This window comes from Cyrtonyx montezumae, unplaced genomic scaffold (assembly GCF_038088225.1).
Source record: "Cyrtonyx montezumae isolate F1298 unplaced genomic scaffold, pur_monq_1.0 scaffold_5, whole genome shotgun sequence".
NCBI lineage: Eukaryota > Metazoa > Chordata > Aves > Galliformes > Odontophoridae > Cyrtonyx > Cyrtonyx montezumae.
Window position 1 is genome coordinate 22,827,533 of NW_027072056.1, and position 25,142 is coordinate 22,852,674.

A 25,142-nucleotide genomic window follows, 5' to 3' on the forward strand; every position below is an offset into this window, starting at 1 on the left:
ACACCGTCCTCTTCCGGCCCGCCCGCCTCCCCGCCCGGCTCCGCCCCTTCCTGGCCCCGGGTGCGGTGATGCTGTTGGTGCTGTCGGAGGAGCAGAAGGCGCACCTGGGCTGTCTGCCCCGGGTGGGCGGTGCGGGTCCGTCCGCCGGTCCCCGCCCGAGGACCGCAGGGGACACGGGATGGGATGGGGTGGGGTGGGGCGGGAGCGGAAGGTGGCGGCCGGGCCGATCTCACAGCCGAGCTGCTTCCTCTCGTTTCAGCTGTCGGAGAGCTGGGGCACCTGGCGGTGGAGCTGCTGCGGCGCGGCGCCGCACCCAAGGCCTGCGAGGCGGCCGCAAGTAAGAAGCGGGGCGGGGTGGGGCATTGCCGCGCCGTTACCGCGTCCCCGGAGCTGTAGGACACGCGCTGCAGCAGCGATGGCCGCAGCGCAGCACCCGCAGTCCCCGTCGGGTTACGTTCACAGCAGACTGACAGCGGCCGCTGCTCTGTGCCCGCTGACGCTCAGCACTGCGGAGCGTGCTGTGATCCGGGTGTTGCACCGTAACTAGTTGGGTTTGTGTTGTGTTTTATGTCTTGAGCACCTTCCGGGCACCTTTGGGTCGCGCGCATTATTGTTTGTAGGGTGCTCGACTTTCACTTTTTTTTTTTTTTTTTTTTTAAGAATACTCGGCCAGATTTGAGTAATTGCACGACTGTGTGTGTTGTGGCTATAGCAGCTTTGTAAGGGCCTAAAACGAGTGTTGTTCTCTTCAAAGGAAAACTCAGTGTTGGTGTTGAAACCGTGCAGCACGGGGTGGAGGGACTGATGTACCTTCTTACAGAAAGCTCCAAGCTCATGGTGAGAACACCCAATATGGTAAATCCAAGGATACACTCAAGAGATGTCTACTGAACAATAAGAGTTACAAAAATACTGATGAGAGGGGAAAATTCAGAATTTTGATGAGATGATTTTTTATTTATTCAAATGAAAGAGGTATATCTGGCTATATTCTTATTAAAACACCATATTCTTATGAAAACACTGCTTCAGCATGGATAAATGTAGGATTTCGATGGTCTGAGATACCAAAGCATCACACTCTGACAGCACATAGCAAAAATACTGAGTAACTGTATAGCAAAGGGTACTTCAGGATTGAGCTCTGTCCAAATAACAGAACTGCAGCAAAGGTGATTTTTCTTTGTTGTGCTAAACCAGAGGAAGTATTCTTCTTGTGTTGCCTGAGAGCTTTTTCAAATGTTGACATCAGAAATACAGGGTGAACATAAACAGACAGTAAAAGAATTATAGCTGGATAATAACTCCATTGGATAGACTTCTCATCACTGATGTGGCAGACTGTTTGAACTCTGGTGATACAGAAAAGGGATCCATAGACAAGTAATCCTAAATTAAACTCAAGCAGATGTTATTCTAAAGAGTAGGTATGGAGGAGAGTGAACCTGTGCAGAGTTTTGCCTTGAAGTAAGAAGACTTGACTGGCAGATAAACTGCAGTGGTATTATGGTAAAGCATAGTTAATCAGAATTCTTACTGCATGTATGCATTGTAATGCTCATCTCTGTTGAGTAGATTGGTACTTTGACAATGTTGAACTGAGCTCCTCCAGCTGAGCTCAGTCAGTGACCTGGGAAGATCAACTTCTGAGGGCTAATTTTGTGTTGATACAGGAGCTCTGAAGTTGCACCTGGTACCTTATGTGTATAAGATATGCAGTCCATCTCAGAGTATTTGTAACTTGATACTACCTACTGTTGATAACTTGATTGTCTAGAAATGTACTTGATTATTGCAAACCTGAGATGCTTTTTTTTTGTTGTATTTTGTTCTCAAATACATGAAAGTGTGCTATTACTTCTAGCTGTACTCCTCCCATTTATTCCTGCAGTAAAGTAACAACATTGCACAATGTTATAGTGTCGACAACAGAACTGTAAGTAAAGAAATGCAATAATCTGTATTTCTAACTCTGTAGTAAGGCCTGAATTGTTAAATTCCAGATTTCTGAGATGGATTTCCAAGATTCCATTCACATTTTGGGATTCTCGGATGAATTGAACAAATTATTGCTTCAGCTTTACCTTGATAACAGGAAGGAGATCAGAAGCATTCTTGGTGAGCTGGCACCAAAGCTTCCCAGCTATCATACCCTTGAATGGAGAGTAGATGTGCAGGTAATTTCTGGGTTTTTTTTTAATCAGTACTCTGTATTTCACGTTATATTTTTAACAGCACAAGCAACTGTGAAGATATGAATTTATATTACTTCAAAGTAATATAAAAGCAAAGCAGTGTTTTCATGTATTTCAAACTGACGTAGTTTTGTTATTGTACTGAATGCAACTAGTTATAAGATGAACAGGACATATATTGGTGCAAAGTATTCACTGCTTTTTGAAAAGTGAATTCATAGCTCCATTGGTGCTTTATAAAGGTAGCATACACTAAATATATTGTCTATTTCAGCTAATTTTCATAAATATTTTTAATGCATTAGTTAAAGTGGATGGGTATTACCTAATGATGAAAATAATTAATGGATTTTGTTTAATGTGAATGAAGAGGCTTTTTTTTTAAACAGACCTGCAAGCAGGTCCTGCAAACAGCAGGTCCTTTTGTGAATTATCAATATGAAAGTTCCTAACTATCTTCCCTTTTTGTTGTTGTTTGTTTCCCTATTTGAATTTCATTTAAATGCTCACACAGCTTGCAAGTAGAAGTCTGAGGCAACAAATTAAGCCTGCGGTGACTCTAAAGCTACATCTTAATGAGAATGAAGATCTAACTACCCAAGTGTTACAAACTGACCCTTCTACCCTCCTCCACCTAATTCAGCAATTGGAACAAGCCTTGGGGGAAATGAAGACAAACCATTGTAGGAGAATAGCACGAAACATGAAATAGAAATCATTCAAGATTGTTGTTAGAGTAGGCAGTCAATGTTCATTAACACGTCAAGAAAAATAAACATCTGGATCAGATGTAATGCTTTCCTGAGCCAGGACCTTGAGTCAGTAATTATAGGCTGAACATTCCCTGGTTCTAACTTTACACACCTGCCTGATACAAGACAGGTAATTGCGTTTACTTTACTTTCATATGCAGAAATCCAGTATGTCATATTGAGACTTCCTTTAGCTCTGAATTAGTATTGTTCTACTTTAAGAGCTTTTCTACATAAGTAAAGCTGTCTCAATATGCATGTGTTTTTACATTTATTAAGCAAATATTTTTGTTTTTGCCTCTAAAATAAAAACACCTATTCAACACTTACACTTGTGAGAATGATACTTTACAGGACTGTTTCTTCCAGCTAGTATGTGTAGAAGTACAAGTGTACCTGTGGGACTACTGCCGTCCCTGTCCAAGGGGTCCATCCAGTTCAGAGGCTAGGTGTTATACAGCTTCTACCGTTCACTCCTCCCAACACCTGCTAGCTGTTAATTGTATTGGAAATGTTCTCATGAAGCAGCAACATAGCGTGTTATGAAAACTTAGTTCCTGGCTTTCTTGTGAGACCTGCACATAAGAACTCATGTTAGGCCACCTGCTTCAATTTTTACAAAGCTATCTGTAAGCCCTACTAGGCAGGCAACTCTACAGGTAGCAGCTCCTATAAAAGGTCTTCTGGCCTAAGCATAAGTTAGCATACTGATTATTTCTACACATAAAGGTGATCTGAAAAGTTGAAAACTAGTGGCTAGTAGGCCAATTAAGAAAAGAGTTAACTTCTGTTAGATCAGATCATTGTGTTGTGATGCAGCAGGTTGGGGTGAGTTTTTTCCCCCTTATTTGGATAGTGTGTTTATAAAGGAAAGGCAAATTAAGTACTGCAGAGTAAATAAAGCTTTTCTGTAATTAAGAAAGTTGCCCTCCAAAGGTTATGCTAAAAATCACTTTTCAGTTGTTTTTATGCAATATTTTGTAGTTCGTGGCAAAGATAAGTAGTTTTTACTAATTAGTATTTCACTGTCACTAGTGTGAGTACATAATAAATCCATTAAATTCTATTGGAGGGGGGGGATCGGACTAGGTGATCTCTAGAGGCTCCTTCCAACCCCTACAATTCTGTGCTTCTGTGAAATAGACAAGAGAACCTTAACATTCAGATTCTGGCAGTGACTTCTGTAGTGACACAATGCATTCCTGTACTAATTGAGCTCCCACGTTCACAAATGCATTATTTTCTTTCTGTTTAGAGCTTTCATTCTTAGGAAAAATACTACTTGCATAGCAAAAGTGCTTCAATCATTATGCAGTTACCACTTAACATAAAAAAAAAGTCAGTTTTATCATATCTGGAACTGCTTATTATGTAATTGCTTCATTGTTCTATGTAGCATGTCTACAATGTGATTTCCCTCCCCATAGGTGTATCAGCAACATGTTTCAGTTACCATCTGTATACACTTTTTTTTTTCTTCACATACAGCATGGGCTACTCAAATACAATCAATAGTAATAACTTGGGATTTCTGATTTGTTGGGTTTTGTTTGTTTGTCTTGATGTAACTGGCCTGTGTCGCCAGCAGAAATACAGAACCAGTCTACATGAAGACCATTGTCTTCTCTTTATTCCATCTCCACTCACTACAGCCATAGTCTTTGCTCATGGAAGTAAATATACAAGTTTTAGATACATGTCCTTAGAAGCTTTTTACATATCCTTTCATTATTACTGTTGCTACTTTTAACCCATATTATTTTACAGGCTTTTTTTTTCCTTTTATTTCTACAGTATCTAAGAAGAAAGTTAAACTTGAAGCCTTTTTTTAATTACATTTTGTAAATCTGGAATAGCTTTTTTATTAACCAAAGGAAAAAAAAAAAAAGATTACCTCTCAAGAAGTTACATTACTTTATAGAAAGTCGCTAACTAAAAATTTTTTTGTAGATGCTGGGTGTTTTAACCTTGAAGGAATTTCCAAACATTAAATTCTGAGTATCCTGTGAGGAAGTTGAACACATTAATATTTCATCTTCAGAAATGTATTAAGTACAGAAGATAGTGCCTATTAACCTTATTATAGAACATTCTGAATGTTTTTCTTAAAAATAATGTTCTACCAAATAACTGCTTTTCCTCTGTACTTCTAATAACTTTTGATCTTTTTTTTTTCGATAGACCACTAAATTCAGGTGAACATCACGTTAACAGACTCAGCCCTTAGCTATGTGCTCTCATGCAGATCTGTATGTGGGGAGGATAATCATTTGCAGGAATGTTTCTTCCTTCTATACTCATGTATATGTAGAAGTGCAACTATACCTGGCTTAAACAGCAGAGGGCAGAAGGCGTTTTCATCGTTTTTGATTCGCTATGGAGGAAGTTCACCATACAATCATTTTCAATGTTTGTTTTTCATTAACAATTGTTCATGGTCTCAAGACTCTGCTTGAACTGTATTTCACTTTGCACTTTCCAAATTCATGATCAATTTTAAACTAAAGTAATAAAACTTGCAGTATTTCAAAGCACTGTAGAACACTGGCTGGTATCTTTATAGCTTGCCAATTAATTTGTTAAAACATTTAGCAAAGAGCATTAAATTCTTTAAACTCAGGATGACATAGTTTGTTCACTGTTGTAAACATTTATATTCTTTTAAGCGCTGGGTAAACTCATGAAGCAGTGCTTTTCTTCCTTCTGTTTTTATTATCCTTTTGAATAAGCTGTGTATGATTGCAGTCCATTTTGTAAAATACACTGTCTGACCCAAATCTTAATAAGAGTCCCTATCTCTAAAGCACATTCAGACTCCCTTACAAGTTTTATCTTCTCACACTTCTGTTCACATCCCTGCAAGCTTTTAAAATACTGAACTGAATATTCTTTCACCCTTCATCAGACCTTCTGATTAATTTGAAGTTTCTTGAATTACGTGGTGGAAACTGTTTTTGTTTAAACACGTACAGAGTTTGTTTAGATTTACACACGTATAAATTACTATCTGAATTTTGGATTAGGCCTAGGATCCTCATTTAACAGCAAATTCTTTCAACTCTTTAAGATTTCACCTAAAAATTATCTTTTGAATTTAATATTCAGTTGTACTGCAGTCCTAAGAATAGCGCTGTTGATGAAATGTGTACATGTATGAGTTCAAAGGTATGAATGGTGATTCTGTTTCAGTTCCAGTTTATATAAGAACACCTATTTCCTATACTATGACTTTGTAATGTAATAATGGACAGTGTATAGGAAAGGAAGGCCAAGATTAGGAATAGTCTGGTGAAACAACACCAGTAAAACCGTGTTCTTTCCTAGTTATCTAAATAAGGGGAAGGAAGCCTCCTGTCACTCTGTGTTTTGCTTTGTGGTCAGGGTCTGGTATACAGCAGCACAATTGTTTTCAATACTGCTGCTGATTTTTTTTTTCCTGAGATAAATGTAAATTGCCACAATTCCCACAAAGTGATTTTTTTTCTATTTAATTTAAGCACAAAGTGAGCTGTATTAGCAAAGCTCAATTTCATCACCATTTTAAGCTACCTGAGACAAATTCACAATGTTATGCCTGTGTACTTTCTTCCACTGTCTTCTCGGGACTGGAGCAATGGAGCTCAAGCATGCAGCTCGAGCTTCCGTGCAGTAACATCTAATATGGCTTTAGCTGCTTGTTAGCTAGACACTACAGGTTTTTCCAGATCACTGCTGCGAACTGTTCAAATGTTTGACTGACTGTACTGATGTGAATGAGCAGTGTTTGTGTGTCTCATTCCCCTGGCTTTGCTGTAAAGAGGGCAACCTCTGAGACACAAACATCAGTGCAATTTTTTGGTTAGTGCAGCTGTTTCTAAAATGAATGTCTGTACAGTCATCTATAGATGCTCACATAGTCTTCTTGCCACTAACATTACATCGATTCACAAAACGACATGAACAGAGCTGACATAAGTTCTTTTTTTGCTAGCAGACTGCCTACATTTGAGGTTTTACTGGTCTGGAGATGTTGGCTGGGGGGACATGCAGACATAGCTGTTCTGGTGAAAGATTGTAATATGTAGCAGGTCTGTGAATTAAACAAACCACATCAAAGTTGGCTGCACAGAATACACTTTGCATACAGTCTGAGGTGCCAGCCCAACTCTAAAAACTTTTAGCTACATTAGAAATAAGTAGCTGTGAAATGCACTAATCCCATTGTTAATGAACAAAATACATAAGCCTGCCTTTGTTGCAAGAAGTCCCTTGAAAATTAGATTAACACAGAACTACTAGCAGGACCACAATTCATAAAAATAGAGGTAATTAAACAATAAGCAATTCTCACAAAAGCAAATATGAGCTATTAATTAGCATGAAAAACCACTCAGTGTTTTGAAAGTGTAAATAGGTGCATTAAAACACGTGTATCTTTGCATAGTGAAACATATATGTAACATGTATGTCTGTACTTTGCTAAATAATACGTGAGCAAGTCAACGTAGTTAATGACCACTGAAAGTCCCTTTGTGCAGCACATACTGAAGCAGAAGGCAGGAAGTGTGCACACTTTCCCTGGTTAGCAGTGTATGATTGTTACTCAGTTACCCAAGAATCATGTGATTTTTCAAGGGAATCCTCAAAGCTTTCTAATAGACGTTGTATACTCATATTCATAAGTGCTGGCTTTCTTGGGGGTAAGAAGAAAAAAAATCTAGATTAAAAATGATGACATGGTATTTTTTCTTTAAACCAGGAGATGCTCATTATCTAATTGCACGTATTTCTTCTGGTCTGTTTGCTTGGCTTTGTATTGAAGTATAGATTGAATTTGCAGCTAGAAGATGTACTACAAATAGGGTATACTAAAAGCACTGTACTCTTATAAATCCTTCCGTTGTATAAGAAAATGTACAATTCAAAAACAGCTGAACAGCATGTGTAATAAAGCAAGATAAAGTAATGTTACGCTCTTATTTTTTACAGCGCATGATACTATAATTAAAAGAAAGAAATAATGATAAGGAAGTTTTCTACATCGTTTTCATTCCTTTATCACTTAATCTCACACCCAGCAAAATGCCATTGTCTCCCAAGGACCCAAGTGTATTGAATCATTTCCTTTAAGTGCCGGTGGTCATATCCTATCTTTGTGCCAAAAGAAGGAAGTTACTTGTTTCTAAAATAAGAATAATAACAACAATGCTAAGAGAATTTGTACTTATATTTTTAATCACTTTCAGACTAGTGGATGAAAATGCATTAGAGCCTACACCACATCATACAATAACAGTTAATCTTACTATTCAGTAAAAAATACAACTGAAATACTAGTAACTAGTATCTTGCTAAAGGAGAAAGTTCTAGCAGTAATAAATGCTGCTTAATCTTAAAAAAGATGTGTATACACCTACTCACGAGCTGCAATCCTATATTCTGGAAGTGGTCTAATTAACGTAGAAGAGATGTCGCCATGAACAAGATTGTCAGAGCCTTGCCTTGAATAGACGTGGCATCTTGGAAAGGAATGTAATGGGCAGATAGATGGGTGTGTCTCTAGTCAAGGATACAGAGGCCTGGAGGAAGTGTAAAAGCCCTTGTAAAGCACTTACCATTCTCTGTACAATAGACTGCACACATACACAGACAATCAGCTAATATCCAAAGGTTTTAAACAAGGAAATTACAGGGGAAAAATCATGGAATATCTACATAACCCTGAAGCAGGTGTTGCCATTAGCACTGCTGTCTGAGCTAGTAAAAACACCAGCAAGTGACCAGCAAGGAAGCACCAAAAGAATTGTTCAAAAGATGGCAGGGAAAATTCTCAGAGAAGGGAAGCATGAACAAGTCTTGGAAGTACTGGATTTCCTGAGCAGAAATTCAGCAGATGTGGCAGAAAATACGAGGAGGAGATGTGCTTGTTGATGAGACATTAACAGGAAGTGTAAGGAAAAATAAATGAGAGAGGACATCTGTTGGAGCAAGGAAATCAGGAAATTAAGAACAATATATGCTCCTAGGAGCTGATTTTAGCCCAGATTTCATGTACAGAATGTCAGAACCTGCGTTTCTCCTATTCAGCATGACACTGATGAAGGGATGAAGACTGTTCATAAATAGTGCCCAAGTTCTTGGCTGGAAAAGCTATGCGAAGTTCAGAATAATGAATACTTCTTAAGTCAAGTAATGAGATTAGTTCAGAAAAAAAATGACATACCTGAAAGCTTTCTCTCTGATTACTGAGGAGGAGGACATATTCTTACAAATCGGAATAGCTTAGACACTCTCCAAGCTGCAGGAAAAAAACCTAATAATCATTACTAAAATAAAGTTCCATGTTAGTATAGTGAAGATGTGATATCTTTGTGTGTGTAGTCATACAGACACTGTATACTTCCTTTTATAAAAAGCAGCACTGACACTGGAACATTACTGCCATTACTCCTTACAGATGCTGCCACTAAAATTAAGCAAATTTTGCGTCTTGTTATCATTCAAAAGTTATTCCGTACAAAAAGATTTTTTGTATTGTTTTGTTTGTTTGATTTAGAATTATGAGAATAATATGACAGCAGAAGGCAACATTCACAAAAAAAAAATTGCATGAATTACATTTACACTGCAGAAAACCTCAGGCATGCATTCTAATCACAGCGCTGACTTCTAGTATATTCACTACGGGGCTGCAAAGAGGCAGTCGGAATGGAAGCACCTCACAGCTCTATCTGCAGTAACACCAGAGAAGGGTGAGCTGGGGAGATTGGAGATAGGGCTCCGTGCAAAATCTGTACCAGCCAGAACAGGGGTGAATCTTTTCTCAGGCATTCACAAGGCAGCTGTAGGACACGTCCCCATTAACACTCTTTCCCCCCACCCCAGTTACGTGCCAAAGCATCACTAAATTACACTATGAAACTGCCACACTCTTTTAAGCATCATTTTGCTTCCACAATACTGCCGTGAGTTTCCTGAACGACGCTTAGAAACAAAGCTGACGAGGCTGCCAGAAGTCCTCTCCGCGCCTCACAAGGCGGAAAAACGCACCACGTTCCTCGAGCACCGGGACAGCGCTCCTCGCTGCATGCCATGACGGGCGAGCACCCGGTGGAGCCCCCAAGGGCTCCGGGGCGCGGTCTGTGCCCGGACCAGGCCCGCGGCCGCCTGGTGCCGCGCTCGGCCGTGACGCCCCGCCCGGTGCCCGCAGGGCCGCCCTCCCGAGGGCCTCAGCAAACTTCGTGCGGGACGGGAGGGAAGAGCGGGCGGGATGCGCTAACTCCCGGGGCCCGGGAGGCTACGAAGGGTTCTCGGCGGGCACGACCCTCACCGACGCCGCAGCCCAGAAGCGAGTCAAAACCACCGCCGTCCCGCGGCGGCTCAGAGGATCCAAAGTTTCCGTGGCCGTTGCATAACCGCGGGTGGGGCGGGGGCCGGGCCGCGGGGGGGCGGTGCGGTCCTGTCCCCGCCGCGGCCCGAGGCGGCTCGGCCCGGCCCGGGGGAGGGCGCCGCGCTGCCCGGGAGTTGACCTGCCCGCCCCTCCGCCGGGACGCGGCCGTCGCTGGAGGGGGCGCAGAGGCAGCGCCGCTCCGGCACAGCGCTGCTCCTCCGGGACCGCCCGGCGCTCTGCAGGGCGCGTACCCCACGCAGCGGGGCCGGCTCCGGCCATCGCCCGCCGGCCGTCGGGGAAAATGAACCCCGCGGCCCCACCGCCGGGGCAGCAGGTGATCCACGTCACGCAGGACCTGGATACGGAGCTCGAGGCGCTCTTCAACGCGGTCATGAACCCCAGGCCTAGCTCCTGGCGGAAGAAAATCCTGCCCGAGTCCTTCTTCAAGGAGCCCGACTCGGGCTCTCACTCGCGGCAGTCCAGCACGGACTCGGGCGGCCCCCCGCCGCGGCCCGTCGCCGCACAGCACGTCCGCTCGCACTCCTCGCCAGCGTCGCTCGTGGGTTCGGTCGCCGCGCCGCAGCACGGGCACCTCCGGCAGCGCTCCTACGACGTGACGGACGAGCTGCCGCTGCCGCCTGGCTGGGAGATGGCGCTCACGCACACGGGACAGCGCTACTTCCTCAAGTGAGCGAGCGCGGCGCCGGTCTGGGGCCGCTCGCGGGGCGGGCGGGGGCCGAGGTGGGTTCGCCGGGAGAGAGAGGCCCGGGGCGGCGGTGGGAAAGGGCAGAGCGGGCGGTGGGCAGAGGATTCCCCTGGGCGCCCGTGCTGCTCCCCGGCTTCTTGCGCCGTCCCCCCTCACTGCCGCTTCCCGCCCGGGATCCGAACGCGAACGTTCCCGGTCTGAGTGCAGCGTTGTGTTGCGGGGAGTTCTGCAGAGCGCGGGGCGGCGGGGTGTGCGGGCGGTGGGGCGCGGGGCTCCACTGCTTTGGAGACGTGCTTGGGCAACTGTGACGACCAAGCTGTCCGCTGTAACCGAAGGATTCGTGACGTTTTGAATGTGGTTCGAAGTAGGTTCATAGGCCTGGGAATAGACAGTAGTTGTGACGTTCTAAGGCAATGCCGCCTTATTTCGGTGGGTTCTGTATCTCTGCTCCAGATTCATCGTAGATCAAGTGGCACTGTGTTAACCTGGCAAAGACACAGCTACGGGATGTTTAGAATCATAGAATGGTTTGACTTGGAAGGGAACTCTGAAGGCCATCTGGTCCAAGTCTGCTGCAATACAGGGGGAACCAAAGCCCAATCAGGTGCTCAGAGCCCCATCCAGCCTGACCTTCTCCAGGAATGGGGCACCCATCACCTCTCTAGGCAACCTGTGCCAGTGCCTCACCACTTATTGTAAAAAACATCTTTCTTATATCCAGTCTAAACCTCCCCTCTGGTAGTTTGAAACCACAGCCCCTATAAAGAATCTGTCCCACTGCTTCCTTAGTTACTGACAGGCCTCTTTCAGGTCTCTCCAGAGCCTCCTCCATGCTAAACAGCCCTAGCTCTCAGCCTGACCTGGTAGGGAAAGTGTTCCGCCCCTTGGATAACCCCTTGCCCTCCTCTGGACAGGCTCCAGCAGGTCCATCTCTCTCATGTGGTGAAAACTCCACATCTGGATGCAGTACTCCAGGTATTGTCTAATGGAATAAATGGTAGAGTTGGACTATGGGATCACCCACCCATGGTTATGAAACCTCGGTCAGAACAGCCCTGTCTTGAGTTCATATGAGACCACACGTCTGTGTGTAGTCAGCCATACCAAACACATGATAGGACTCAGGGAGAAGGCAGGGAATATTTTCTTCTGGTAAAAGTAACTAAATACATATTTAACGTGATTCTATAATGGTTTCTTTTCTCTGTGGCTTTGGAATCTCCAAAGAGCCCAGTCCTTTAATTCCTTTGTACAGTCTGGGTTCTTGCTTCTTGCAACACTCATACCAAAGAGTGGAAATAACATTTCTTTCTGCCATTCTGTATGTCATTGTGTGTGGGTGCTCACAAGGGCCCAGATTTATGAGTCTGTTGTTAATCTGGTTTATCATCTAACTGAGATATTATTGTTGCACTTTTCATGCATTTTTCTCAGTAGAGCAGGACAGGGGAGAGGAAGCTTAGCGGTAGGAGCACTGTAGCAGATTGTTCGTGGATAAATATTTTATATAAATTCTTGCTAGGGCTTGGCAAGCAAGTGTTCATACTCCAGTTAAAGATCACATAACATAATCTTTGTCTGCCATTTGTCTTTGACTGATATCAAAATGCGCTCACGTGGTTTCACCTTCACCTGTCCCACATTTCTGACATAGATGGGGTTTTCCAAAATGCAGAATTCTTGTTGGGTGAGAAGTAGATGTGGATCCTGTATTAAAAAAAAGCTGTTGATAAAGCACCAAAGAGTCCTTCACATTTTTCCCATATTGCATCAACAGTAATACTCTGATTAACAATGTCTCAATATAAATTTTTTCCTGTGCCTGTAGTTTGTTACTTTGGTTAGTCTGTATGTTGCTTCCACAGTTTTTTTTTTCCTCCAGTGAGCAGTTTTCTCATTTCCATAAAAATTAATTGGAAAAACTTTTTCTTTTTAGAAGTCAGTGCTTCTGGAAATAATACCTAACTATAAAGAGATCCTGTTCAGACCACAATAACTTGCAAAATATGTAGGGTTTTTTTTTAGGTGAAAACAGCATTTTCTGCAGTGACTTAAAATTGTTTACGGAAAGTTGCATTTAAAACTTTAATATACAATGATATGTAGGGTTCAAGTTAGATGGTGCATTTAAAATTTCTGTTTGGTCAGACCAAGCACGTCAGGTTACATTTACCTTGGACAGTAAATTCAGGGGCTGTCTGTCAAAAAATTGCCATTTCTTTCCAGCATGATGATTAAGATTTGCGGAAGAAAATTGAGGAGAAAATGAAGAGCATGTAGCTGGACTAGGTCCTGTTAAAACATCTATGATCTGCAAAGCATGCAATTTCTTCTATTTAAATATATTTTCAAGAACTGTTGGGTGAAAGTTGCAGTGGGCCTCTCCGTTTGCAGTGATCTTGGTTAGCACTGCTAACCAGGGAACCAGCTACAGCTTGCAGCAAGCACACTCGTGCATGTCAGTTCCTGCAGAAGTTTTCTGGCTGGGGCTTGAAGAAACATAAGTAGCCTGGGGACCACTCCACCCTGTAATTAAATACCAAACCACAGAAGTGGGGGATGGAAACCGGAGTAATAAACACACACTCACAGCAATGTTATCTAAAGCATTTTTCCCTGTGTGCATGGGGGGAAAAAATTTATTTCTGATAAAAAGGGTTTCTGGAAAGACAGGCCAAATGCCTTGTGTATCTTGTGTGTTGGTAAGTGGGAATATCATTTGCCTATCGATCCACATGCGGAACTATGTACACGTATTCAGTGAAAAGAATTTTTCAAGAGTTATTTCCAGCAGGTTGTTTTTAGGCAGTTCAACCTCATTTTCAAAATGAAGACAAAGCTTCTAATGCTTTTGCAATGTGTGTAGAGTCCTTTGTGATCAGAGTGTGATTTAATTCCAGAAGGTAAATAGAGTTCAGTGCTTACACTGAAAAGATCTGTGAAACTCATTGCCACTTTTATCTTTTATGTGTTTGTTGTTTTTATTTTTAAATGTTACAGTGAATGTTTGCCATACCAGTACATTTTTGCCAATAAAAGCCCGGTCAAGGGGAGAGAAGGCTAATTGCTTTCCGTATGTGATCTGCTTGAGATTTTTGAACTTTTCCTCTTGGTTTCTGTTGGTTGAAAAGCTTTTCTTAATGCATGGACAGTTTTATGTCGCTGAGCAGGTCCAGTGGAACGCAGAGATAAAAAATTTTCATAGCATTTGTATATATACATATACTTTTTCTTTTCTGTAAACAACAAATCTGGTAATATTAAAACAATTGAAGTGCTCAAGAGATTTTCAAATACAACCTTTCAGTGAGGGCAGTTTGTGTTAGTTATGCAGGGGCTCTAATGTTTAATACTGCCACTGCACTGGGTGCTGTGTGAGACTCAGGGCAGAGGCGCCTTTCTGCCTCGGGAATGCAGTCACACAGCTGTAAGTGGGAGATGAGCAGGGCAGTGCACAAAGCAACTCTGTAGAGTTCTGGTGAAAGTGTGGAAAAACTTCACACCTTCATCTATTCGTGTGGGTGATACTTTTACTGTATTGGTCTTCATTTACTACCAGACACTGATGGGCTCGATAGGCACTCAGAAGGTGGGGCTCACACCAGTGTATCTTCTTTTGGTCCTTGTAGAAAAATAGTGCCAGGTGAAGAGGCCATACAACCTTGGTGGTTTTGGTGTGGTGTGGTAGAGAGGGGTGCTTAGAGAAGAATAGTGCTTTTTGAGCATTTTCAAGCACATTGTAGGGGTTTGTGTTTTCCCCTTGTACCCACTGATTGATCACGTGTGACTTAATGGTCCCTTTGTGCTCACTTTGCTGCCCTTAGCCATGTTCCTTTGTTAAAAAGAAATTACGCTGTGCAAGACTGTTTTGAGGTGCAGTGCTGCAAGTGATGTCTGTCTGAAATTGATGCACCTACAACTATTTTAAAGTGTTTCAAACAGACAGGAAAGCTGTGATACAGTACTAAAGTTTGCTGAGTAGAAGTTCAGGTACAGTTCACCTTTGTACTTCATGTTAGAGATGCTTTGGGATTTCTGAGTTTTGGGAGGTATACACCAAACTAAATTTACGAACTGTGGTTGACAGCATTTGGGTGCTATCTGTCTGCTCTGTTAACTGATCAAATTCTGTTTCACTGATGTTAACAAAGCTGGAGGTCTTTCTTAACTTCTGTGTGCCTGAGAATTGCATTTTATCTCCCTGTGTGTATGGAGCCAACATGAAGTGTGGAGTAATTTTGTCCCCTCACTGTTGAGGCTAGGCCAGACCTAACTCTTGGCAAAGGTTGAGTAGTTGGGTTTTATCTAGGGGAGCTCTAATAGCATCAAATAGGTGATAAAAAAAATCTCTGACGGATCTGTAAGCTACCTTATTCCTCTGAGTTTGGTAGTAGGAATGGCTGCAGAGTTTCCAAAGAAAGTGCTTTTCCTGATCAATAGTTTATTTTCTCGAAATCTAAAACAGTGTCAGCTGTGGTACTTAATAAATGTCAGTGATGATTCAGAATATGCTGCTTAAAATGGGATGTTTAATAAAGGGATAGTGGAAGCGGATCTGGAATAAACTTGCTTTGAGGACGTTTTCAATTTGCAGGAAGTGATGCAGTTCCTGGATTTTCTGTGTTAGGTTATGAGCTGCATTTTCACTGAGCTGGAAAGTGTCAGTGAAGAAAACTCACACAGGACTATGTTGACATTGGAAGTGTTGCCAAGAAGAGTTTCCTCTGAAGACAGGCATAAGAAGCTTGTTGTGGAGGTTTATCTAAACACAAAAGTTGTATTAAATTTAGGTATATGCACTCCTGAATGAGGAAATGCACTTCCTGAACTAGGAAATCAAGGAAAACCCTTCTATAAGCAATATTTTTTTGACATAAAAGTGGATATATTGGACTGATGTACACTTTTAAGGTAGTAATTGAATAATTACTGTACATGTAGAGAAGTACACAGTGAAAAATGCCTTAAACCCACTCTTTAGTCTTTTTTAATCCTGAAGAATTAAAGATTGTTTAGGAGTAATTGATCATTAATGGACGATGATATTCACACATCCATTTCACAGTATGAGCTTAAAGTACAATTGCTGTGTGCATAAATCAACCAGAAGAGAATATCAATTAACATATTTTAGAAAGATATGTATGGAATAGACAGAGATGCTATCATGAAAATGTTTTTTCTGGAAATATCTAAAAGACAGTTGGCATTATGAGTGGTTAGGATTGCTCCAAGTAGGAATGACCAGTTGTTTTTATAACTTTTGTGAGCTACAGATGTTCTGTCCTGGTCATCATAGAATCACAGAATGGCTTGGGTTGTAAGGGACCCCAAGGATTATCAAGTTCAACCCTCCTGCCACAGGCAGGGCCACCAACCTCCAGATCTCGTACTAGATCAGGTTGCCCAGGGCTCCATCCGACCTGGTCTTGAACACCTCCAGGCATGGGGCATCCACAGCCTCTCTGGGCAGCCTGTTCCAGCACCTCACCACTCTCTCTGTGAGGAATTTCCCCCTGCCATCCATTCTAAACTCCCTCCTTCAGCTTAAAACCATTCCCCCTTGTCCTATCACTATCTAACCTTGTAAAAAGTTGATTTCCCTCCTTTTAATGATCTCCTTTTAAATACTGGAAAGCTGCAGTGAGGTCTCCTCACAGACTTCTCTGCTCCAGGCTGAACAACTACTCAATTTGTAATTAGGGGTCACGATGGAAAGACATCTGCTTCTTAACCTGATGGACCACATGCACACCAAGAGACTTTGCTGCACAGAGCCTGCCCAGTCCCTTCAGCTTTCACTGCTCCCTCTCAGAGCTCAGTGGAGCCAGTGGTGAGGCTTTGGCTTGCTTCCTGTTTGGGTGCTCTGGATGAAGGTGACAACCTGTTTGTTTCACTTGCCCCACTTGGTTTTACCCATTCCACCTCCTCTTTGCTTCTATGGAGATTCTCACAGGACAAGAGCACTTCTGTGATGGAGCACATTTCATGCCCTGGGGCCTAGCATGACTAGCAGATGCAGATTGTATGGAAGCAATTAAACCTGAAGGAAATGTAATGTGGGCTGAATTTCAACACACAGACTTGTGGCATTTCCCTCCTTGTATTAGAAGGAGGAAGGGGGAGAAGTGGGTGCAATATGAGGGTGGAGGTGGATTGTGTTGCATTTGATTGAGTCAGAATCCAGGCTAGTGTCTGTGACTGCTGCATGAACTCTGGTGATATTAAGCTCAGCAACACCATGCTGTACTGCAGCATCCTCTGTTCCCTACATGAGAGCAGATGTTACTGAAGCTACCGCAAGGATGCAGACTCGTGCTTGTTAGAGATCTGGACAGAACATGTTGTGTCAGAACTGCAGTAATGTGTGGTGTTATTTTGAGGAGCTGTGGAAGGGGAGCTGGCTGCCTGCATTTCCTGGGCCTTCCATTGTCAGTCACTGCACAGCGCAGCAGCAGAGCCACAATCTGGGAGCAGTTCTTGCAGTTCTGTTCTGCCCAGAGCTATGCACCCCCTATGGCACTCTCTGCTTATCAGCCAGAACGTGCTTTCTTTTCACTGGGTTTTGGTCTGTCCCCAATCTTTTTTGGGTGCAGTGTTCTGACAGCCTTTCAGGATACCTCCGTGGAGCATCTAATTTTTTCCCTACGCCACAAGAAATCCTTTTTCTATCTGTGATCAACTTTCCCAGACTTTCCACTGTTTGTGTTTTTATGAAATGCTCCATATTACTATTTTTCAATGCTTGCCAGGTGAGCAATGGTGTAAGCATCACAAAATGAAGTAAGTCTACTGCCAATAAACTCTTCAGCCTCTTTAAGGCTGTTTACCCTGTTTCTGAAATGGAAAATTGTATCTGAACTGTGAGATTTTTAAAGGCCATGGTCAGGCTTCAATTTAGTCTGTGTGTTTGGCTTAAAAGAAGCTCTCAGAACCTCACTAGTTTCCTCAGGCCTGGCCTAGCACCCCAGTCCTTCACCGTGGGGCCAGACAGTGTCAGAATGTGGGGCCCTTTGTGCCTTCAGCGTGGCACTGCTGCCAGAGAAACGTGTTTGTCTGCTTTCTGGTGGCATGCATGAGGCAGTGGGTTAGAGTTCGAGGCACTGACACACAGCTCAGAAGTATCTGTAAAGAGATTGATAATCCCAGGCATGAGTATTAAGAACTGATCAGCTTCTTCTCGAAAAATTTCTGTGCATTGAAACTGAGAGCATACAGGAATAAACACTCAGTTTTACTCCATCAGTGTTGTTTCTTACAGTGTAAGCTTGTTACCACGTGGAGTACATACAAAGCCACGTTCTGCTGAGGGTGGCTCAGCTCTGGCCCACCAGCGGCAGGATCCCAGTGCCCATGGAAAGGATCACAACTGCTCCTCGGTACCCTCTGCAGGCTGGCTCTCAGGAGGTGTGTTTGTGCAAACCACATTCTACACCCAAACATGTCTGGAAGTAGAACAAAGTTTTGCATAGAAGAGATATGACAGTTGTAAGAGGAAGGCAGTGTGCCTGAGTGCAGTTTGTTTATTAGGTTCACAGACCATGTTTTTAAAAGGGTTTTTTTTTTTTGTTTTGTTTTTTAACTTTGAGAAGGCCTTTGGGTTATCTACTTAGCTGGACAGCTGAGACCAAAGTAGCCCCTCAGCTCCACATCTGCCCCTTGTGACTCCTGCTCCAGCCCACAGCCGTCATGCAGAGTGGTGCTGCCCCGCAGCCTCCTCACTGTGGGCTTTCCATCTGTACATGGGTGCAGCCTGTGTTGTGTGGCCATCATTGCACAGCTTCATGGGGAATTTAGTGAAAGGTCAACATTTCTGAGCTTACAAGAGCAGAATTTAGTGTGGGAGTTCTTCACAAAAGGTTTTTTTATTTCGCATTTGGTTTTGTCACTAATTTTCCTAATCACTTTTGACATTCTGCTCGTTTTCTATATATATTCAAACAGCAGCATAATGTCCTTTGCCTTTAGAGGTGAGGAGTTTTTTTGCAAATGCATGGCTTAATGTCAGAGGCACACATCAAAAATGAGGATTTGATGTGAAGTTACCACGAGAGCTGTGGCTCGAAGGCTGATACGTTGCTTGGTGTATGTGGGTGCAACGTGTGACTCCTGTGAGCCCCATGTGCAGAGCCCTGGCTGCCAGTGCCCTGGTGCAGTCCTGGGGACAATGGCCATCGGAGGGGTGGTTTCTCACAGAGTGCTGTCTTTCAGCCCTGATGTCACTCAAATGTTAGACCATAATTTTAGAGAAACCACCTTTTTCCTGAGAGGTGACAGAGAGTTCTGCTTCTTCAATCCTGTTTTATATAGACGTTTTGATTTAATGTGCTGCTAAAAGACATTATGATAGTGGAGAATCAATGAAATTATGCCACTCTTCTGGTGAGACTATTTACATCTTGCTGAAAGCAGAATGGTGAAAGATTGGTGTTTAGGAGAAACTAATGTTGAAGATTTAGTGCTGAGGATAGTCAGTATGTTGCAAAAGGCATCTAAAAGGTGTCTCAGCAAAGCCAGGAAAGATTCTGTTTTTAGATGTGTGATGTTCTCAGGATTAAAAAAAGAAAAAGACCTTTTCCAGTCCTCCCAAACATGAAAGCAGAAAAATCCTTAGTCACTCATTGTATGCAAAGAGAGAGGGGGGTACAGTTTCCCCTCAAAAATAATTTTTAAAAAATCACCTATTTGTGAACATTACTGGAGATGCTGATTTTGTACTGGTTTTATTTCAGTTATCTTCTGCTCACACTTTTTTCATTTTTTTATTTACTCTAAGTCCACCCACTTCACTACCCTCCACAAAATAGATAAAGAATATAAAAAGGTCAGTTTCAAAGTTATTCTGATGGCCTTATGAAGGCCTCTGCAGGCAGTTGTTGGAATAAGAATTGTGGATGTGATCAGCAGTAGTGAAGCTTCAACTGAAGGTCACCCAGCCAAAATTGTAAACTTTTTAATAGCCTTGGAAACACTAGTTATTTTTTCTTTCCTTTTTATTTACATATGTATAGGGAAAAATAAGTTCTCTGGGAAGTCTGAGACATCCAGCGACAGATCATTTTTTCAGTGTTGCACTTAGCTTTGTGTAGTTCAACAAATATTTAATCTTTGATTTAACTGTTCAATTCAGGATTTAGGGTTTTGTTTTCAATTTTTTTCTAAAGACAATTTCAGCAGGTTTTCTTGTTTCATGAAAAGTCTTTTATAACTGTTTTGTAAATCAGTGAGAAAAAAAAAGCTGATGCAATGACAAAGCAGGAGCTTAGCTACTCTGATAGTTTTTTTAAATGTTTTTATCACCTCTACAATGTAAAATTAGAAGAAAAAAGGGAAAATGTGAGACTCAGTTTTCTGAATTCTGTACATGAGTAGCATGTTCTGTGGGAAGATCACCTTGACTGTGATTAAAGAGTACTTGAAACATGCAAAAACAGAAATAAATTGGACCAAGTGGGCTGAAGTCTCTGAAATCTGGCTTTGAGGTAATGCTGGGACTTAGATCAGAATGAGAATCAGTGCTGCCTGCTTTGCAGTCTTTACAGATTCATTGCACAGAGTAATTCAAATACATCTGGCAGTTAGTAACTGCTGACAACCTGCTGGACCAGTGCCAGCTCAAAAGCCTCAGTCATCTTCATCCCAAACTCTCAAATTGCTTCTCGTCTTTTGATTACAGAATACAAACTTTCTCCTCAGAAATAAAATTGGCTAGCTAGAAGTGAATTTTATTTTTGTTCTTAATGACTCTACTAGGAATGGTGGAAAATAATATCTTAACTAAAGTTCTTGGGACCACAGGGAAAGAGCATATCACTGCAGAAATTCCACCTAATGCAAACATGACATTTGTCCAGACTGTGTTGTTATATGTGTGAATGTTGCAGCTAGTCATTCAAGACAGTGTTTTATATATTCATAGAAGGAAAATGTTCTCTTTAAGTCAAACCTCTGCCAGTCATTAAAATTGCAATCAGTATGTGAATTTTTACATAAATCACGTTTAAACAACCCCCCCCCCCCAAAAAAAAAAAGGGTGTTAACTCCTGAGAGATTAGCAGTTTACAAATTATTTATTATATTGTAGTACTCCTCTTACAGTGTAATTCAAGTGGGGATATGCAAGAGTCTTGACTTGCTGGACCTGAATAAATCCTTAAACTCTTCCCTTTCACTGAAAAAAAAAAAAAAAAAAAAAGGGCTACAGAAACCTACATGTTAAGGAATGGTAATGCTGGCACCCTCTGACTTCATTAGTGTTGTAAGCCATGGGCTTAGGGGCACACTGCGTTGTATATTCTATATCACAATTTGGTTATACCATAAGAAAAATGCTCTCTAATCCTAACCATATTTCACCTGATAGCTGTAATGAAAAGAATAATGCAGGATGATTGTGCTTACCTTTCACTCTGGTAAGGATCTGAATACTTTCCTTATTGCAAATTATGAAAGGATCATAGATGGTTACATTTTACCAGTTAAGTGTTAAAATAGGACTGCATTATACCTTTCCTTGGAGTGCCAATAAAACATCACAAATCCCCATGAAGATGACAGAGCTCCTTGCAGGTCATGTCTTTTCTTGCATTCTCACAAAGTTTCCTTTGACTCTTAGTAGTGAGCTTGTAATTTTTAACAGAGCAGTGCACTCCACTGTGAATAAGTGAGATGCGGCTATCCTGGTAAGTTTTTGGTATTTTTGTATATTATTATCAGCTTATGGAAGTCATGCTAAGTGAGAGTGATGTCTGAGTGAAGAGCTGCTGTGCACAGATATGTGTACATTGTACTGGAGTTCTCAGTTTCCAGTGAAGGCAAATCATTGTTTTGGGAAATGTATTCCTCAAGTCAATGTGTGTTATCATTTGGAAACTCTGACCAAGAAAGGCAGGAAAAAGAAAGCTTGTCATGGGAAAAAGTTAGAACTGCTGTTCACTTGTGGAAAGAAATTCTGCAGACTGTGGTAAGTCCGGTTTGTTGTCCTTTTGAGAAATGCTGGTCCCTGTAGGATATCAAAAGCAAAGGCCAACAAGCCTACAGGTGTGCCTGAAGTTTGGAGTAGAAAATACTTTATTTCTGTGGATAAAATCCTTTTTTATAAAAGTGTGCTCAAATGTACTGCAGTGAACTGGAGTGCTTGACAATTCTTCAAAGTACAAAGAGAAAAGAGTCCACTAGGTTTAGTTAAAAAGCAAAACATCAATATTAAATTGTGGCTATAAATATATATATATATATATATATATATATATATATATGAAGATGGATTCAACCCCATAAAGCTCCAATCAAATATACACTGGTGGTGGAAAAAAATTTTTTTTAATGCACGTGCAAAATGTACATTTCTCAGGAGACATTAATAGTGATTTTCTAACAGACTCAGAAAGCAGAACGTGAAATGAAACTTTAGACTGTAGGGAGCCCTCAGTTATCCACTTCTCTGCCTGAGTGATACAGTGGGATAGAACCTTAAAGGAGAATTTCTCTTATGTTCAGTTTTGGTTTTGGATGTTTGTGTTTGTATTAGCAGTCTGTCTTTCCATGAAGAAATTTTTGATCCTTTATGAAGAGGGGTATTCTTTGTTGTTGGCTTGCTTTATTTTGGCTTTTACTAGAATGTAGAATATGTTAAAGTATTACTAGTTTTACTAGAAAATACTCTCTTGATAGTGAAAGAATATTTATTTATTAGATGAGCTGATTCTCATTTCCTGTTAGAAGAAGTATTATATTTTGTTTATGCACACCCTCATTGCTCGTAAATGTGCTAACTGACAAGGCTTTCCTGTTGGTGAAAAAGTTGCAATCACAACAAAAGAGGGATACAGCCCTCTAGATCGAGTAGAGGACAGTTAATTATTTTTCATTCTGCAGCCTGTTTAACAACTTCAGTAACTTAATGAATCTGAAAATGTCACATGTCTCACAAGGGAGTATTTTGTTTCATATTACTATTTATTTCCCCAAATAAAATAAATGTGCTTTTTAATAGGATGATTAACATGTAGCTTTAAATGTAAATGGTACAGACATCTGTCAGGCAAGCAGATGCATTAACAGCATTATATTGCATACATTAAAAAGTCCCATTACCATGTTGTGTATAATAATTTCATTCAGTGCCCTTTTTCCTTTTTCTCAAGAATTTGGATTCCATCCAAAATCTAAAGGTTAAGTTGTCAGTAGAACTCAGAGGGTGTTTTGTTTCCATTTGAATAACTAGTTTAATGTTTTTTAAGTCTGTAGCATATCCTAACAATAGGATCGGTCAGTTATAGGGAAGCTTAGTAGGACATTCTTAAGGTTCTCTTCAAGGTAATAAGTAATGTTGAAACTTAATTCAGGAAAAGAGCAACTATTTTCATTAAAGAAGTTATTTTAATTAGTACCTAGCATAGAATAGTAAGTATTCAAATACTTCTGTAGTGTTCCAGCTTAGAAATCAGTTCAAGATTAGAAATAACAGTGAACATGTAATAGGAAAACAAATTTTCAGCACAGTCAGTTTAATAATCACATTGTGTCTGCTTGCTAAAGCTTAGTGAAACTTTCATGAAACACTATCACTGTCTAAAAAGCAAGTGGCATGAATTCTGTTAGATAGGTCCGCAGGTCAAAGTACTGTAGGCAGTTGCTTGGGCCTACTACAAGAATGAATTGTGAACTGTTAAATGTTAGTTATTAATTTCTGCACTTCCAGTGGTGAAGTGATTGAGATATACTGTTTTTATCCATTTATGTCCTTCTGGATTGGATGTCCAATCATTGTGTATTCACAAGACAGCCTAAGTAAAGGCTCTACTTGTTCATCTTCTGTTAATCTCTTTTAGTTCTGTCCAGTGTACAAAAATGGATTATCTCCCTCTTACTGCATGTGTCTTTGAAAGAAATAAACTATCTTAAGTCAAAATATTTGTTTTACTTCACGGAAACCCCTGCAGACTCTCAAGATTTGGGTCTAGATTTTATTCCAGCCAGTACCTTTATGTAAGAATGGAGTGTACTCACCTTAGCAGCACATGAAGACACTTTTCATAGATACATTAGGTTGGAAAGGGCCTACAAGGGTTCTCACAAAGAAACATTCACACGCTCACTTCCAGTATCCACAGAAGCCCATAAAATAGGTGCCTTTTTTTACTAGAGACTATCAGTTTAATTTATTTTTTTTTCCCTGAATGAACAATAAATTCCTCGTCCTCAGTGCAGAACTGTGAGGTGCTCAGTGTACGGTGGTGTCACTCAAGGCAGTGAAGGTGCTGGAGGGTTGTTGCCTGTGCGTCTCATGGGCAGGCTGAATTCTGCTGGCTATTGTGCAGCTGCCCAGCTGCTGCTCACATTGGTATCAACAGCTGCCATAAGGTGCTGTGAAATATTGTTTAGTTACATTTCCTTGGTTCTTCTCATCCCCTTCAGAGGTTCTTGGCCCCACCCTTGATTAGGCTGTTCACTTCAAGGCAAGGATATCATGGATGTGTTCTAGTGGCACCATCACTGATGAGCTCCTTAGGGGGCATGAACAGTGGGTTTAGAGGATTCCAAACATGCCAAAAATATATATGCTGTTGGAAAATCATTTAAAATCACTCATTTGTGATCACTCATTTTTGTGTTTCACTCATTTGTGATCACTCATAAAATCACTCATTGTTGTGTTTCAGTGGGTCTCACCATTCTGTTGAAGTTCAAAGGAAAAGGTGAAGCCTCAAAACCATTTTGATGTGTGCGGTGCAAATGAGATTAGAGGTTTTCATAAGGAAAAAAAAGATTTTTTTACATGCACAGTCATTTTTTTCATCCTTATTGTTACACAGAAGCAAGCACTTATGGACATTTTTTCTTATAAAGGACTAAAGTCATACTTTGAAATCACTAAGTAGACTGCTTCTGCTGTGGATCCCAGTCTCCCAGGGCTCTGGGCCGTATGCCCTCTGACATCTGTTGGGATCATGTAGATGAGGGCTGGAGATGCTGGAGACTGCCTGGGAGCAAGGAGGCATGCTGCTTTTGAGCCTGGCTGAGCTCCGGTGGGCTGAAGGAAGCCTTTCCTGAGTTACCAGTGCATGTCTCGTTTGTCTGAATAGCTTGTTTTATAACAGCAGGCTTTAAAGCAAGCT

General features: G+C 41.5%; 2 protein-coding genes across 2 annotated transcripts in view; both read left to right on the plus strand.

The window, feature by feature from the left end:
- The first annotated feature begins 65 nt into the window (after positions 1–65).
- On the plus strand, positions 66–3,276 carry COMMD2 (COMM domain containing 2). The gene is made up of 5 exons (XM_065747987.1): positions 66–135; positions 260–337; positions 755–837; positions 2,004–2,177; positions 2,710–3,276. Exons 1-5 carry the CDS (start codon positions 69–71, stop codon positions 2,905–2,907), a joined length of 600 nt encoding a protein of 199 aa, XP_065604059.1. The 5' UTR covers positions 66–68; the 3' UTR covers positions 2,908–3,276.
- A 7,337-nt stretch (positions 3,277–10,613) lies between these two features.
- WWTR1 (WW domain containing transcription regulator 1) overlaps positions 10,614–25,142 on the plus strand; it is a 42,985-nt gene continuing 28,456 nt past the window's right edge. Inside the window, exon 1 of the mRNA XM_065748294.1 lies at positions 10,614–11,003. Within this exon, the coding sequence (XP_065604366.1) occupies positions 10,618–11,003 (386 nt within the window). The 5' untranslated portion in view covers positions 10,614–10,617. The remainder of the gene's footprint in view (positions 11,004–25,142) is intronic.

Excerpts from the sequence above, each read along its gene's own strand:
- COMMD2 (XM_065747987.1), top strand. The coding sequence starts at position 69 with ATGCTGTTGGTGCTGTCGGAGGAGCAGAAGGCGCACCTGGGCTGTCTG. Across the intron at positions 136-259 it reads GCCCCGGGTGGGCGGTGCGG|CTGTCGGAGAGCTGGGGCAC; the intron begins GTCCGTCCGCCG and ends CTCTCGTTTCAG. Across the intron at positions 338-754 it reads GGCCTGCGAGGCGGCCGCAA|GAAAACTCAGTGTTGGTGTT; the intron begins GTAAGAAGCGGG and ends TTCTCTTCAAAG.